General features: G+C 50.1%; 2 protein-coding genes across 13 annotated transcripts in view; both read left to right on the top strand.

Moving 5' to 3' along the window:
* Positions 1–408, top strand: part of LRP5 (LDL receptor related protein 5) — a 108973-nt gene extending 108565 nt beyond the window's left edge. For both annotated transcript variants that reach the window (XM_041773934.1, XM_041773933.1), the window contains exon 23: positions 52–408. In XM_041773934.1, the coding sequence (XP_041629868.1) occupies positions 52–313 (262 nt within the window). In that variant the 3' untranslated portion in view covers positions 314–408. The remainder of the gene's footprint in view (positions 1–51) is intronic.
* A 7166-nt stretch (positions 409–7574) lies between these two features.
* PPP6R3 (protein phosphatase 6 regulatory subunit 3) overlaps positions 7575–17254 on the top strand; it is a 144441-nt gene continuing 134761 nt past the window's right edge. For all 11 annotated transcript variants that reach the window (XM_041722543.1, XM_041722542.1, XM_041722539.1 and 8 more), the window contains exon 1: positions 7575–7710. The gene's annotated coding sequence lies outside the window, so the exon portion shown is untranslated. The remainder of the gene's footprint in view (positions 7711–17254) is intronic.

Below are 17254 nucleotides of genomic sequence, written 5' to 3'. Positions count from 1 at the left end.
CAGGGCTGTTCTCTGAGCCCAGACCCCACTGGATCCCTCTGTCTCCTTCAGGCCCTACATCATCCGAGGCGTGGCACCCCCAACGACGCCCTGCAGCACGGATGTGTGCGACAGCGACTACAGCGCCACCCGTTGGAAGGCCAGCAAGTACTACCTGGATTTGAACTCAGACTCAGACCCCTACCCGCCACCGCCCACGCCCCACAGCCAGTACCTGTCTGCAGAGGACAGTTGCCCCCCTTCGCCGGCCACCGAGAGGAGCTACTTCCATCTCTTCCCTCCCCCTCCGTCCCCCTGCACGGACTCATCCTGACCCCTGCCGGGCCACCCTGGCCTCTCTGTGCCCTTGTAAATAGTTTTAAATATGAACAAAGAAAAAAATATATTTTATGATTTAAAAAAAATAAATAGAGTTGGGATTTTAAAAACATGAGAAATGTGAACCGTGATGGGGTGGGCAGGGCTGGGAAAACTTTGTACAGTGGAGAAAATATTTATAAACTTAATTTTTTTTAAACGTCACTGCCATTCTTTTGTGCCATGTGTGTTTTTGAACTGAGTGCTCTCCCAGAGTGCATCCTGACCTCTGCCCCTCCCCTGGGCAGCTGTCAGGGTTGTGCAAGCGTCCTTCTGAGCACCGTGTCTCCATAAGGCTCCCTCGGGATAGGCTGAACCCCAAGGCAGAGGCGTGCAGGCTGGTGCCTGAGTCATGCAGTACTGAAGGGCCCCTGCACCTTGCTTTGTGTGCCACTGTCGCCATCCCAGAATTCTAAATCGTTTTTAAGGAAGAGGCCCTGCATTTTCATTTTGCACTGGGCTCGACAGATTACGTACCTGGGCTTTGGGCTGGTCCTTGGCGGTGTCTGCTACCACCTGACCTCTGTGTGTGGCCAGCCCAGGCTTCTGCAGTCCGTGGAGACGGGACCAAGGGATCCCTCCCAGCCCTGTCGTCCGTGTGGAGCCCTGGGGATGAGGCTTCCAGGCTGCATTCACCCAGGGTGGGGTGGGAAGCTCCCAGCCCTCCTGCCTCCCCAGTTGCCGCCCTGTCCTTTCCAGCAGACTTGCCAGCAGACAGGCCCTGTAGAGCCGGGTCCTCACAGAGGCACAGTCAGTAAACACTGCCCCAGGCCTGCGCTGTACCTACTGGGGTGGTACTGGAGGAGGCCAAGAGATAAGGCCTGTTCCCTGCCCAGGGGGTGTCTCCAGCCTTCAGGAGATGGAGAAGTCAGCAAGTCATGAGTCATGAGGAAGCCTGGCTGTTCCCTTGGTGCCAGGCCGGAAGGGCCAAACCCCAACCAGAATGTTGTGGGGAGGTCAGAGAAGAACCACTACTTCTGGTGCCGGGCACATACTCCACTCAGGAATCAGCATGGAGATCTGGAAGAAGGGCTTCCCAGCAGGACGGGAGATGGGACCCTTGGCCAACCCCACAGCCTGGAATGCGGAGGTAACAGGCTCCAGGATGGGGAAACCCCAGAACACTCAGATCCTGGGGCCCCGGTGCTGGGGAGGCAGGATGGGACAGGTGGTGGCCCTCGGGGCTCCCAAGACTGCTCGACCAGGGGACATAGCTGGGGACATCAGGCACGTAAGCCTGCCAGGCCTGGTTTCCTGAGACTTTTGGGGAGCTGCCTCCCCCGCTCCCTGATTGCCCAGGAGTCCCCTGAGGTCATGGTTAGCATTGGTAGTGCTGGGGGCTGGTGCACTTGCTGGTGCTGCTGCAAGAGACAAGAGGATGAGGTGACCTGCCATTAGTGCAAGCAACAGCTTGTGCAGGAGGTCCGGTCCTGGTGGGGACCTACACTACAGGACCCTTTGCGACAGGAGGCATCGGATTTGCCCGGGGAAGGCCAGCTTCACAACTTATCCACTTCACCAGCTGGCCGCTTCTGTTAAGGAAGGCGCTGTCACCCACCCTCAGGACTGTCGTACGCTTCCCTGAGATAATGCCTATCAAGAGAGGAGCCTTACCCAGTAAGGGCCTGGCAAGTAGCACTTCCTTAGTAAATGGAACCTGTGACCTGTTCAAGCTCAGGGAGGTGACATGCTCACCCAAGGTCACACCGCTAAGGACCAGCAGAGCTAGAGGGTGCACCCAGAGCTCTCAGGCCTGAGGTGGGGTCCCCTGCCCCCAGAGAGCTGCTTGCAGGGGTTTGGGGCCTCCCAAGCACTCGGGGTTCTTCCAGGTTGGGTCACAAGCCCTGAGGTGCTAATTGGAAGCACTAATCTCAGCCCGGGCAGATGGGGTGGGAGGCTTGGCTGACTCCAAAGCAGGAGCTGCATTGTGGGAGTCCACCAGGGCACCCTCCCACGCTCCTGCCCTTTCATTCATGTGTTCTCCTAGGCCAGCTGGGAATCAGGCAAGGGTGAAGGGTGGCCTGGGCTGCCACCCCCTGGTGATAGCCTGCCTGGGCTCAGGGGAGTTGAGACCTGCTCTTTTAGCCCTCCCCCCAGCATCCCGGGCATGTTTCTAGAGGCCACTCTGCCGGACCCGTTCCTGCCATGAGGTCAGCGAGGAGGAATGGGGGCCGACCTGCTGGCCACTACTACCTTCTAAGTGAACCTGTCAGCCTTCATTAAGCACCCACTATGTGCAGAGCCCTGTACTTAAACCGCATGCTGGGGGACCCAGAGATGAGTCAGATGTGGGCCTCTCTTGAGGGTGCTACAGACAGTTTCCAAAGCTGAGGGGAGAGCTCTGCGCTGAGATATCCTGGGGCCCAGAGAGAATATCCTATTCAGATGGGAGGGCCAGGAGGACTTCCTAGAGGAGGCAATATCTGAGCTGTGTCTTAATGGAGTGAAATGAACCTGCTTTGATTCATTTAAACTTCACAACAGCTCAGATAGGTAGATTGTGGCCCCAGCTTGTAGTTGAGGAAGCCAAGGTTTAAGGGAAAACAGTAAAGCCAGGATTTTTTCCCACTCATTTGTTCAATCATTCCTTTACACAATAATTTAGTACTGACAATTGGGCACTGCTCAAGGGCTTCCACCTTCCCTCCAAATCCCCTCACCTCTGCAGTGACATCCACTAACTCCCTGTCGCCTGTCTCTGAGTCCTGCAGGGGTCCCACTACTCCACTGGCCCTAGCACTTGCTGCACTCAGCCCCCCAACCCTCATCCAGAATATTAGTGTGAAGATCCTCTCTGGCCTGGGCCCAGCAGCCCCCTTGGGTCTCCAGCTGCCGTGGGCGCTTGAACAAAATCCATGTGGCCAGATCTTGGTCATATCCACTGCCAGGTCGGACGTTGGGGAGCACAGATGTGGCAGGTGTGGAAGGCTCTGACCCTGAGACACCTGGGGGTGGGGGGAGTTGGGTGGCACTTGGCTCCTGCAGGGTTCTTTCTTGAGAGCCACTTAAGGCTGACTCCTCACATCAATGGGCTCCCCTTACTGGACCTCAGCCTCAGCTTACCAGGGAGGCTTCCCACTAGGGGGACCCCCGCCCCTGCTGGCTCATCCCTTTGAGTACATCTCCCTCTCTCTCTCTCTCCCCAGATGCCCTCTCCTCTTCTATAAGCCAGAAGCCTTGATCATTAGCAACACTAGTGGCTCCCCTTTCTATTAACCCTTGGGTCACACGGTCCTCGGTCCTCGGTAGGAAGCAAGATACTCACTTCCTCCACAACCTAGATTGAATCTTAACACATTGAAGAAAAATAAGGGAAACGGAACAACTAAATTTACAACATTAAAATGGACTGACCTTTCCTACCCACGAGAGCCCCCTACCCAGCCCTGCCCACTCCAGGCTGCACAGGTGACCTGGCCCGGCACTGCTCACCTCTGTCAGGGTGGCCTCACTCTAGCCCTCAGACCAGGTCTGAGCCCTGGGGACATGTCAATAGGAAAGGTAATGGGGAGTCAGTTTCTCTAAATTGAACTTATTCAATTTAAAGCCTTTTTCTGAGGGTATGTATGTGTTAAAATGTCCTTTCTTTTATGAAATCATGGCAATAGTATGAAGTGTTTTGTTTTTTTTAAATCACTACTTAAAATTTTTTTTTAAAAATAAAATCATTACTTGCTAGAATTAAAATTTGGCAGCTCTGTGTCTGTTCCCAAAATTAGGGGGCAATAGTTAGATGTGGGCATTCATTATTTTTTTCTCTCTACTGTTGAATAAGTCTGAACATATTCACATAATTTTTTTAAGTCCAGGTGGAGTGAAATTTTAAACATTAAAAATTAAACCATAAACTTTTCTCTCTACTGTTGAATAGGTTTGAATGTATTCACATAATTTTTTTTGAAGTTTAGATGGATGCTGAGGCCAATGCAAAGGTTCAAAGTCACTCTCCTACTTAAAGCCTGTCAATGACTCCCTATGGCCCTCAAGGGACAGGCTGAGTTCAGATGCCTCCTCTTCCTCCAGGAAGTCCTCCTGGACTTCAACCCTTCCAGTTAGGTTAGCTCATCATAATTGGAGACTTTTGGGGCCCACTTAAGTTGGGCGAGGTACTACATTATTTCATGTAATTATAGTGCACATGTCCCTGTGACCCTCCTCAGAGTCTGGGATGGAAGAGCCTGAAGCACGTACTGGCAAGTTCTCTGATGATGAATGAGTGAAGGGATCTCTGTGTGTGGCTGGGCTCTCCGCAGGCTCTCTGGACGGCAGGTCCCAGCCCTCGCCCAGCCTCCTTCTCAGACACCAGCCCCTGTCCAGGGGTGTCCTGCAGCCACTCCCATGCTCCTAGGTCTAGTTCCTGGGGCCTGCCCCTCTGGCCCTGCGCTATTCCAGTAGCACACCTCTGCTGCCCTTGCTCTAATCTGTCCTTTCTAACCTGTGGCCAGTCCTAAACATGCCCCTTCTTGCTCAGAAGGTTTTCCTTGCCTTCTGTCTCTGAGCACAAACCCGAAGTTACTTGGCTTATCCTCCAATGCCTCTGTGAGTTCCCTCCCACTCTCCTCCCCCAGACCTGGGTCACCCCCACCGGATCATCTGACCAATGGACATTCTGTTCCCACCTTCTGCAGTTCTCTCCACCAGGCATGGCGGTTCCCCTGCCCAGGCTATCTGTGCATTCGTTCTTTCTCAAACCCTCTGCGCCAGCACACCTCCTGAACTGGTTTCAATCTTGACCGTGTATGTTCCTCATGAGCCCAGTGGCCTTCCCCTAGAGGCTCTGAGCAGCAGGATCAATGCAATAACATCTGCCCTTGGCTGCTACCTTCCTAGAGGTCCAGCACCCTTCAGCACTCACGGACACAGGTGAGTCAGTATTAGCGGTACTTTACAGATAAGAACTGGAGAGTCCGAGAGGTCAGATCACCCAGCCAAGCTTACTCAGCTGATATGGGCCACACCTGGTGTCTGAATGCTTCCTGGGTTTCTGTTAACCAATCTGTAAAATGGAGATGATAGTACTGTACTGTCCTGGAGCTACCAGCCACAAAGTCTTTCTAGAGAGTCTGCCTCAGGCTCTGCTGAGGGAGTGAGCTGGGGGAGGGGCATGTTTGTACCAGAGGCCCAGCTTCCCAGGCAGTGGGGTGAACTCAGCTCCATTAGGTTTCATTCTCCCTGCTGTTTGGCATGGGGACTCAGAGAGCCTAAGCCTGTGAGATGGAGGGAGCTCGGGCCAGCTGGGGGTGATGCAAAGGATGAAGGTATGGGTGCAGAAAGATGCTGAGCATCTGGAGAGCAATCTGGTGGCCAACTCCACTGGTCCTGCCCTCCCTACCCCCAGTGGCCAAGTTATGTCACTTTTTTCAGGATGCAGCTTGGGGACGTTCCACAGTAACCATGCCTTGCCTTCCTTTTTTTTTTTTTTTAATTTTTATTTATGATAGTCACAGAGAGAGAGAGAGAGGCAGAGACACAGACAGAGGGAGAAGCAGGCTCCATGCACCGGGAGCCCGACGTGGGATTCCATCCCGGGTCTACAGGATCGCGCCCTGGGCCAAAGGCAGGCGCTAAACCGCTGCGCCACCCAGGGATCCCCATGCCTTGCCTTCCTTGAGCTTGAGTGGCCATCCCTGACCGAGCCAGCACCACTAGAATGAGCTGCCCCAAAGATTGGGAGACCACCAACCTCCCTGCATGGAGCCCCCATTATGACTCCAGGCCTGGTGCCTAAGTGAAGTCTGGGCATTGAGGAGTGTTGGTTTCTCCTTGGCATGGTGGCACTGTCCCCAAGGCCCTGTACCATGCAGCCACCTCTGCCACCTCCAGTCCCTGCCATGTCCCTCTCTCACCACAACCCTACCTCCTCACCTGCCTCTCCAACGCCCGGCTTCAGGGTCTCTGGTCTCTCTCCCTGCCACCTGGACCCAGGAGCCCATGGCTCTGTCTTTCCTGTTGGTGGGTTGAAATGCCACCTGCTCAGGAGGGGCCCCCACCACTCTGCGCCCTGTTACTCACATGGAGTGTCCGCCCGTCAGAGCCAGGACCCTCTGCTCCCCACGCGCCCGCGCAGGCTGGGCACTGAGCAGCTGCTCCCGGGAGGGCTGCCCAGCGGGCAGCGCACGCCTCCCCTAGCGCATGCGCACTCGCGGGTGTGCGATACTGCGTGCTGCCCAGCTCCGTTTGGGCTCCGCCGGACCCTCACCTGGCCTGGGCTTCTCAGCCCTGCCGCCACCTTCCGCCCTCCCGTCGATTTACTCGGGACTCGGGACAGCGCCTCGGGACAGCGCCTCGCATCTATTTAGAAGCCAGACAGGTCATTGGAAAGTGCCCAGGATGGGCCAAGGCAGGCTCTTCTTCTCGGTCCTGGCCCCTCTCCTCCCCTCCCCCGTCCCCCGCCCCGGGGAGCCCGCGCACAGGATGGGGAGCCCGGGAGAGCATTTCGGAAGAGGCTCCAGTGTAAATCCTTCCGTAAGACAAAAGGAAGGGGTCGCCCGGCCTGCCAGTTTCCCTCCAGGGGATGCAGGCACAACTGGGGGCGCGGGCCCCTCACCTGGGCCCCAGGGGTGATCTCACCCGTCCTTCACCTTGACCTCAACTCCGAACAAGACCACCACTTTGTGGGAAGGGGACCAGGACAGACGTACCCCCCTACTTCTTCTGTAAAATTCAACCGTGGAGAATGCGGGCATCGATCCCGCTACCTCTCACATGCTAAGCGAGCGCTCTACCATTTGAGCTAATTCCCCAGGTCGGGCGGTCCCCGCCGCCGGAACGCCTTGTGGCTCACGTCATCACGGGTCTCCTCCGGGCCCGCCGATCCGCCCGCCCGCCGGCCTCGCCGCCCCATTGGTCCTCTCGCTGCTCCCAGCTCCGCGGCCAGGATTGGTTTGGCTCCACCGAGTTTTAAACAGCGTTGGCTATCGGATTGGTGGCCCGAAACATCCGTCAAGCGGAGGCCCTGCTGTTGCTACGGCGTTAGGGGGACCCAGCCAGGTTTCTCCGGGTTTCTGATTTGTTTCTCCAGACTCCGGGGTCCTAGAGGTTCCGGATCCGTCAAGTCCATGGGAAAAGAATGCTCCCTCACATTTGACTGACGGGGCCCAGGAGCCAATCGGAGTGGGCGCAACCGGGCCGCGGGGCGACCCAATAGGATGCAGGGGGCGGGAGAGGAAGGCCAATGAGCGCGGGTCTGGGGGCGGAGACTGGGCAGCGATTGGCTGCGAGGCGGCCGGAGGGAGGGCGGGGGGAACTCAAGGCCTGCTTGATACGTCCGCCATTTTGGGCGCTTCGCTGATGGTGTCGGTGAGCGCGTTTCCCGCCTGAGCGCAACTAGCGGCGGGTCGCGGGCACCTCCAGGTAATGGGGGTGGGGGGGCGGCGGAGCGGGCTGCGGCGCGGGGTGCGTGGGGCGCGCGGCGCGCGGGCGGCGGCGGCGAGGCCAGTCCGCCCGGCCTCGGAGGCGCGGGGAGGGAGCGTCCCGGCCCCCTCCCCTCCCCCCCGGAATTCGCCGCTCGGCGGCCGGGGAGGTGCGGCGCCCGGGCTCCCCGGCCCGTCCCCGCCCGCGTCTGTCAGCCGCCTGCCCGCCCGCCGCGGGGCGCGGGGGGCCTCGCCGGGCCGCGCGCCGGGGCGGGCCGCGGGCCGGCAGCGAACTTTGCGCCCGGGTTGACGTCCGCGGCCTTGCGCGGCGGCGGCGGCGGCGGCGGCGGCGGCGGCGGCGGCGGCGGCGGCGGCGGGCGGGGCGCGCCCCTCACCCGGCCCGGCCCGGCCCCTCTGCGGCCCCGCCGCCCGCCCGCCCGGCCGCCCGCCCGGGACAACTTCTCTGGGCGCGGGCCCGGGAGCGTGTCAAGTTGAGGCGGCCGCTCGCAGCAGACTGGCGCAGGCCATTGTTGGACTCCGTGCTGCGTGGAACAAGTTCTGTGGGGCTCTGCTCTTCCGCCGCAGAGCCCTCGGCACACGCGGAGCCCAGCCCGGAGTGTTTCCGCAGCCTTCCGAGCGGGGCTTTTAACTCCGGTGTTGTGACTCGAATGTAGACCTGGTCACGGACGCCTCCCTGGCGAATATGAGCGAGGGGGGTGGTCCTCCGCGCGGCTGGAAGCACCTCCTCTTAAAGAAGCCCATCCGTGGTGAACTCGGAGGGCTTTCCTCCGCGCGCGGCGTGCTGTCCTCGCAGCCTGCACTGTGGGTTGTAGGTGCACGAGATGAGCCCATGGCTGTTACCCTGTGTCCCGACGTCTCAGCCTCAGCTTCCTATCGTTTCTTAACGTTTTCTCTGGGTCGGCTGGAGCTTTGTTTATGTTTTGCTTTTATGGGAGGGGCACTTGGTGGTGGTTTCCTTTCGTCCCCACGGCCCTTGTTAACGTGGATGTTGTTGCACTTTGTAACCCTGTGAAGTTTACTTTGATTTATGTCCTCAAGGTCATGTGGCAGGTAGGCAGCAGCAAGTGGGGAAAGGGACACTGGATTTCCAGCCACGGGAATAAATGTCTCCTAAGAGGTGCTGGTGTTTCCGCTTTCTTTACTGCGAAGTTAGGCTTTCCCGGACTCAGGTCTTGGCTTCACCACTTTCTAGCCCTGTGACCTTGGACAAGTGCCTCCACCTCTCTGCGTTCCCTGTAATGTGACAATAATAGTAATAGTGTCAGTCTCGTAAGTGTGTTGGGAGTAAATGGGCTACAAACGGGGTCTGGCCTGTAGGATCAGCTTAGTACAATTAGTGGCTATTACTGCTTGAACTTTGGTTTTTAAATGTTTAGTATTTGGAAGTTAGATGAGTGTTTGTGACTTGGTGACTATCTTCGGAAAGCTCTGTGTATTTGTTTATTTAAAGATTTTATTTATTTATTTATTTATTTATTTATGAAAGAGAGACAGAGAGAGGCAGAGACACAGGCAGAGGGAGAAGCAAGGGCTCCATGCAGGGAGCCCGACGTGGGATGTGATCTTGGGACTCCCAGGATCACGCCCTGGGCCGAAGGCAGGTGCCAAACCACTGAGCCGCCCAGGTGTCCCAGCTCTGTGTATTTAACATTAGTTCTGCTGAGAAAGTGAACTGGAAGTTATTTTAATTTTTTTCAGAAGAGGGGTGGTTGAAGATTCATTAAATAACATGTTTCTGGGAGCAGTAAATGAGTGGTGGTGCCTTAGGATGTTTCCTCTAAGAGGTTAAATAAAGAAAAGCCCATCAAAAGCTTGGGTTAGATTCTGTCCTTGGGATACTAGGTCTTGAGTGTGATTGGTCCCCATATCAACTCCAAGATTTCTCAGTGTATCTCTGGGTTATTGAGGTTTGAAAGGTTGCTGTGCATTGACATATACTTCAGTGAAACCAGTTTGGGAGATAACTGTTGTCCTGCATGGATGCTTTGGAAGCTGTTTTGCCTTTCAGTGTGTCTGATTATGGAGTTCTGCAGTATCTAACAAAATGCCGTTCACTCAAGTTACACGTAATACTCAGTCTTCAAATTCCCTATGTTCTTTTTCCTGGTACTCAAAACCATGCTTGCCGGTCCTTTGGTATTATTGCTTGGGATCTGGCTTGCTTTATTTGCACTGGGGAAATGTTTTTAGGCAGTTCTAAGTAGAAGTGAGCATCTTGCTGGTATAACTTAAGAACACGAAGAAGATTGTTTTGGATTAGAAAACTATAGTTTTTATGTGAAGTGTAGCAAGACAATGCAAAAACTTACAAGTTTGAATTAAGTACTTGAGAATATGAAAATCAGACCATAGCTGGACAGAAAACGAATGGTAATAAGATTAAGATTTGTGGGACATCTGGGTGGCTCAGTGGTTGAGAGTCTGCCTTTGACTAAGGTCGTGATCCCGGGATCCTGGGATCGAGTCCCACATCAGGCTCCCCATAGGAAGCCTGCTTCTCTGTTCATGTCTCTGCCTCTCTGTGTCTCTCGTGAATAAATAAAATCTTAAAAAAAAAAAAAAGGTTTGACATGAGATTTGCTTCTTTAAGATAATTTTTGCATCAATTTGGTATAAAAGTAATGTGCTTATAGCAGACAAAAGTCCCCGCCCCCCAGTTTGTATTGGAATTGCAGTTAGTTGCAAGAATCTCTTCCTTAAAACAGTATTTGTCAGGATCAGTATTTAGTTTGTTACTGTCGTGAACTTGTGTCTTGCGGTTTTATATTTTGGATATATGAGAGGCAGCATGAGTGTATATTGGTTTAAAATTTTGCAATGTTTTAGTACTCCTAAGAAGAATAAATGCTAGTAACAATGAAGTTCTAATCATCTGCTCACCTAAAACTCAGCGTTTAGTTTATTTCATAAAAAGCACAAGAAGTTGTGGTTTGGTCTTCATAAGTCAAGATCTGAGTCCCCATGTGGGCAGAGTAGTTTGTTAGTTACTTAGGTCAGGTGGACTGAAGAAATAGGCCTGGGCTCTTAGCTTTAAGCAGCTTTCTTTCTTTCTTTCTTTCTTTCTTTTTTTTTTTTAAGATTTATTTATTTATTATAGACAGAGAGAGAGAGAGAGAGAGGGGGGCAGAGACACAGGGACACCGGAGGAGGGAGAAGCAGGCTCCATGCCGGGAGCCCAATGTGGGACTCGAGCCCGGGACTCCAGGATTGTGCCCTGGGCCAAACGCAGGCACTAAACCGCTGAGCCACCCAGGGATCCCCTAAGCAGCTTTCTTATTTCTTCTTTAAAGAATGTCAAGTAATTGGCTTTTTAAATTTACTGTAGATAGATGTTAACTAATTCAGGGATGATTTGCCCCCAAAGAAACATTTGGCAATGTCTGGAGACATTTTTGCCTGTCATACCTGTGGGGATGGGCAATGTGCAACTTGGGTAGAGACCAGGGATGCTGCTGGACATCCTATAATGCACAGGATAGCACCGAAACATAAAATTATCCAGCCCCAAATATTAATAGTGCAGAAACTGAGGAGCCCTGTTCTAGATAGAGGGTAGGCTGGCTTGCATTAGAATCATTTGGAACATTTTTAAGACCATGGATGATGGGCTCCACTTCTGGAAATTTTTGGTGGTATTGAGAATATATTTTTCGGAAGGTCCCCAGGTAATAACTGAAGTATAGCTAGGTTTTGGAACTGCTCTGCAAGACCACAGATATTAGTGACTACTTGTGGGTCAGGGAATCCTTCAGGTGATCTGTGAGCTCGGTCTCTGTGGTCCCTAGATCCTGCCTTGGAGATTACTTAGTAGTAGGGAGAGACAGTATACATGTTGTTTTCAGGTGCCTAAAGACTGACCTTTGAAAGAAATTTTAAATGAATTGATTGCTTGATATAATTTAGAAACTTTTTTGCTTTTATCTCATGAAAATACATTACCATATTGTGCTGAAACTTAGCACTCTTGGGTGTTTAGGGTTGTTTGCTCTTTTTTTTTTTTTAATTTTTATTTATTTATGACAGTCACACACACAGAGAGAGAGAGAGAGAGATAGGCAGAGACACAGGCAGAGGGAGAAGCAGGCTCGATCCCGGGTCTCCAGGATCGCGCCCTGGGCCAAAGGCAGGCGCCAAACCGCTGCGCCCCCCAGGGATCCCCATAGGGTTGTTTGCTCTTACGCGTAATAACTTTATACCGTGATTTTTGAGTTTTATATCCTGTGCTCTCATCCAGTCAGCTAGCTGTCAGTTCTGTTTTTAGATGCCAGCTTCATCATTATCTTTTTTTTCTTTTGTAATGAAGACCTATTTCCAGAGAGTTAGCCCAGGATCTGTTTGCCAGTTTTGACTTTTGAAGGCGAGAGAGGCATACTTCATGCTTCACGTTTAACGCAGACCCTTGCTTGCTAGTAAAAGGGGCTCCTCTGGGCCCTGGACTCTGGCCCAAATGGGTGAGTGTTTTTTCCTTCTGGAGGGGGCGACGGACGGAGAGGGATGAGGTGCAGTAGTAGGAAGGCAGATGTCCTTTTCTCACACATACTTACAATTTAGATCGTCTGGTTTATTGAATGGAAGAATATTAGTTTAAAAACTATTAAAACTATACAAATTTTCAGCAACTGGAATGTTAGTATCTGAATATATAAAAGGGAGACAATCGTGGAGGCCTTTCTAATCTTTCATCCTGAAATTCAGCTTATGGCTGTTGTTGACAACTTTATTTTTTATTTATTTATGATAGGCACACAGTGAGAGAGAGAGGCAGAGACATAGGCAGAGGGAGAAGCAGGCTCCATGCACCGGGAGCCCGACGTGGGACTCGATCCCGGGTCTCCAGGATCACGCCCTGGGCCAAAGGCAGGTGCTAAACCCCTGCGCCACCCAGGGATCCCCTATGGCTGTTGTTGAGAATGACAAGCGACCCCTCCCCTACCAACTTCTTCTAATCCTCATTTATTTGATCAGCAAATATAGTGATTGAATCCTTACTTTGCCAGGAACTGTATTAGGGATTCACTCATGAACAGGCACTTAAGGACTTGCAGTTTAGAGGGAAAGGTAGCAATTAGGAAAGGGATGCAGTTTTGGCTGGGAGGCCAGGTAACAAAGCTTGTTAGAATTGTACATGGTGTAAGTGGGCTCCTCAGGGAGGCTCTACTGGCCTGGGAGGTTTGTTCCTTTGCAGGTTGAGTTTGCCTGAAGTCTCTTGCCAAATAATAAAGTAGTTACACCTTTGTTTCTTATATTTACTAAGTGGTTACTTTGACTTGCCTCCTTGGTTTGGTGTAAATTAGAAAGCAATCCCATTGTTCCTGTGCTGGTGAAGCTGTTTTATAATGACAAATAGGATTGGGCTGTATTGTTTTTTGCTCCACAGATGTTGGCTGTAAGTCAGTCATACCGGAAACACTGACAGGTTCCATACCGATCGGAGGTTTGCTGTAGATTCATGCCATGTTTCTTAAGCATCCTTGAGGTTGATTGTGCCACCAGTGGGAATGGGTTTTTTTCCTGCTGCAGTTGGACCTAGGTTGACTGGAGATTTGTTTTTGTGGTCTTTTGACTTTGGCTTAGATTTAGTTGCCACAGAAACCCCTTTTCTTCCACTCTCCCTTCCCATTTATTTTTATTTACTTGGAGAGAGGAGATAGTTACTAGTCGAATCAATACTCAGTTTATTTCAGGGTTTGAATGATGATGCACTGACATCAGGTAGATCAGCTAGCGAAGAAGCAGGTCAAAGGAAAGGGAACCAGGTCACCTGGGTGGCTCAGTTGGCTAAGCGTCTGCCTTTGGCTCAGGTCATGATCCCAGGGTCATGGGATCGAGCCCCACTGGTTAGTGAAGAGTCTGCTTCTCCCTCTCCATTCCCCCCCCCCCCCCGTGTTTGCTCTATCACGCTCTCTTTTTTAAAAAAGGAGGGGAAAGGGAATTTTGGCAGTAGTTGAAAGGCTTCTCACCTAATTGGGGATATTTTCATGTCACAGACTTGGCAAAGATCTGAGTTTACTCTGAGCAGAGGTGTTTTACCACTTGTCGCTTACAGCTGGCTAGCATTGACTTGTTTTATAAGTATTAGAGAGGACAACACAGTGAACTGTGAGTTTATACAAACAAAGTTTGATAGGGCCTGAACATCTTTTTACTGATATAAAGAAGCTCTGCTTTTGTACTTTTTGGTGACTTTGGAGAAAAATAGGGTTGTATTTGTTCCAAAATTTCTTGCAGTGGGAATATATATTGACTTGGAATGGTCTGTGTAACCCAGAGGCTGACTGCCATGAAATCTGGTGACCTACAAGAAAGATGAATTAAAGATTGTTACTTTGGAACATTAGAAGAACAAAAAGGCTACAGGAATAGGAGTCTGACTGGGTGTTGAATTAGACTTGGAGAAGGCTATTTGGATTGCTGGTTGGAGCCTTGAGTTCCCCTACCTGGATATAAATATGAACAACAGTGCTGGTGTCAGAGATGTGCTTTCGCAAGAGGAAAAAGGAAAGCTTGTGTGAACAGCCAAGGCACCCTGAGGCCCCAGTCAGGGCAAGTAAGGCAGGGGTGTGACTACCCACTGAGGCGTGTTCTGTGGTGGCCTGTAGTCCATAGACATTGGCTGGACCTTGGTAAGATCTGGGCTTTTGGTCCATGGATGGGGGCAGTGGCAGGAGGAATATTGAAAAGTACTGACTTGATTGGCTATTTGGGGCTTCCTTTCTTGAGAGTCATGATTTTGGAGCTGGAACAGACATTAGAGGTCATTGATTCCTAGAGAAAAATGCAGGCCATGCTGGAGAAGGGACCTGTAGGCAGCTGACAAATTTCAGTTCCTGGGTGATTCCTTAGGGTTTTGGTGGCCCCCCCTAGAGTGCAATTTCTAGTGTGATTTGCTTCAAGAGTGACATCACAACTGGATCTCACTAGAGTTGAGAATAAATGCTTAACTTGTGAGTTGTTTCCTTTTGGTGGTAGTACTTGTCAGTTTTCTGTCGTAGCAGATGAGGGGATAGTGTCTCCAGTTTTCTTTTCTTGACCTGGAGACACACAGGGTTTCTATTGCCTCTGGACATTGTGCACGAATCATCTGATTCTGTTGCCTGCAAGCAAGACCCTGCCCCTTTTGATTAAAAAATGCTCTTTCTAATATGGACCTCTCATCCTTGATTTATTACACCCTTACATGGATTCAACGACTGTGTATTTGGTACCTATGATAGGTGCATAGTATTTTAAACTAAAGGAGTTTTCACAGATTAATACTGTTCTCCTTCCCCAGTTCAGAATATATTGTGAAGGTCAAGAGTACATAAGGATCTAAAATAACGGGCTTTGACTTCTGATTCTCACAGTCTTCCAGCTTTGTAATCCTAATTTTAGATGACATCTTTGTTCATTTAGTTTCCTTATCTGTGACATGAATATTAAATGTAAACTGATTATGGGCACCTGGGTGGCTCAGTTGGTGAAGCGTCTACTTTTGGCTCAGGTCATGATCCCAGGGTCCTGGCATGGAACCCCATGTGGGGCTCCTTGCTTGTTTGGGAGCCTGCTTCTCCTCCATCTGCTTCTCCTCTTGGTCATGCGCGTGCGTTCTCTCTTTCTCTCTCCCTCTCTCTGTCAAATAAATAAAATCTTTAAAAATAAATTAGTTAAACTGATTAGCACAATGTCTAGCACAGCAGTAGTTTTATTGATATTATTACTGTTATCAGTCTTCTTCCTAATAACAATAGAAATAAGTACAGAAATGACTAATATAAGGTGCTAAAGAAGTGAAATGGAATATTGAGAGATCTTAGAGAACTTTGAGGTCTGACTAGTGGCTCTGGGGAGGTCCTGTGTGATGATGATACAGGTTAAGAGAGGTTACAAAATTAGTGTTTTTATATATTGTGTGTGTGTGTGTGTGTGTGTGTGTGTGTGTAGAGAGAGAGGGAGAGAGAGGAGTTGTGTGTGTGTATATATATAGAGAGAGGGGGGGGAGGTAGTGTTTATATTATATATTAGAGGTTATGGAATTAGTGTTTTTTCTTTCTAAATTTGGATAATGTTATATATGCTTTACTTAGGTAAATGTGGTATTTTCTTACTTTGATGAGAGTAGAGATCATAAATTTGAAGTTTTGCATTTTGCTTTCTAAAACAGTCTTTAAAATTTCTGTTTCTGGCACTTATGACATTATAAAGGTAACTATTTGCTTTAGAATCTCCTATGTTACATAGAACCATATTTTTCAGTGTACTGTGCTCTTGAAGAAAATCATATATGCTTTGAGGGATCAATGCATTTTAACAGATAATTGGATCTTTTTTATTTTGCACTTAATTTCTTTACAGATTCCGTGTTATAACCAGATAATACTTTTTTTTTAAATTTTTTTTTTAAGACTTTGAGAGAGAGAGAAAGCATGAGCTGGGTGGCGGGTGAGTGGCAGAGGAAAAGGAAGCAGCTGAGCAGTGAGCCTGACCAGGGCTCAATCTCAGGACCCTGATATCATGACTGTGCCACCTAGGTGTCCCTGGACAACACTTTTCTGTAGAGGGGCGGTTAGTAAATATGTTAGGCTTTGCAGGCTGTGTGATCTCTTAACTACTCAGCTCTGTCATTGTGATATGAAAGCAGCCACGGACAAAATCTAAACAAGTGAAGGTGGCTATTGGGGCGCCCAGGTGGCCCAGTGGGTTAAGCGTCCAACTCTTGCTTTCAGCTCAGGTCATGATCTCAGGGTTGTGAGATCAGTCTCTGTGCTGTGTGGAGCCTACTTAAGATTCTCTCCCTCTGTCCCCTCTTCCCCCATCTCTCTCTCTTCCCCTCCAAACCCCCCCCCAAAAAACCACCCTAAACAACAACAAAAATGATGACTGTCTTCCTGTAAAACTTTATTTACAAAAACAAAGTGGAATATATAAATACCAAATAACCAAGTTGTACATTTCAAATGAATATGATATTGTTTCTTAATTAAAGGTCAATGGAAAAATAATAAAACTATTTTGAAAACCAGGACCTCACAAACAAAACAGATGGTGGGCTGGATTTGGCCTGTCCTGCTCTAATCTACTTTTTTATTTTAATTTTTAATGTGATCATATATTCAGAGAGTATATAGTGGCATGTGTAGGTACTACATGTTAAAACCAGCAACTATGTACCGACTAACTAACTTAAGAAATGGAATGTTGCCACTACCTTTGGCTGTATGTCTTACCCTGACCACCTCTTCCTCTTCCATCTCCAGAAGGCAAGCACTACACTGCATGCAGCATTTTCTTGCTTTATGCTACTGCCATATGTGAAAGTATTCTTATATAATGTAACTTAATTTTAAAGTTAAGACTGCTAAGTCTTTAACTAGGATAGAATCATTTTATTCTGTGCCCCTCCCCCCCAGTATTGTTTTTGAAATTCCTTTATTCAAATGCTTGAGGTTTGAGTATGTCTTAGGCACTAAGGTATATGTTTTGATGCTGGATATGTTAGCATGAGTAAAGCAAACAAAAGTCTCTGCCCTCATGGAGCTTACATT

The sequence above is a fragment of the Vulpes lagopus genome, chromosome 11 (assembly GCF_018345385.1).
Source record: "Vulpes lagopus strain Blue_001 chromosome 11, ASM1834538v1, whole genome shotgun sequence".
NCBI lineage: Eukaryota > Metazoa > Chordata > Mammalia > Carnivora > Canidae > Vulpes > Vulpes lagopus.
The sequence above is the reverse complement of the archived record's forward strand: the minus strand, read 5'-3'. Positions and strand labels throughout refer to the sequence as shown.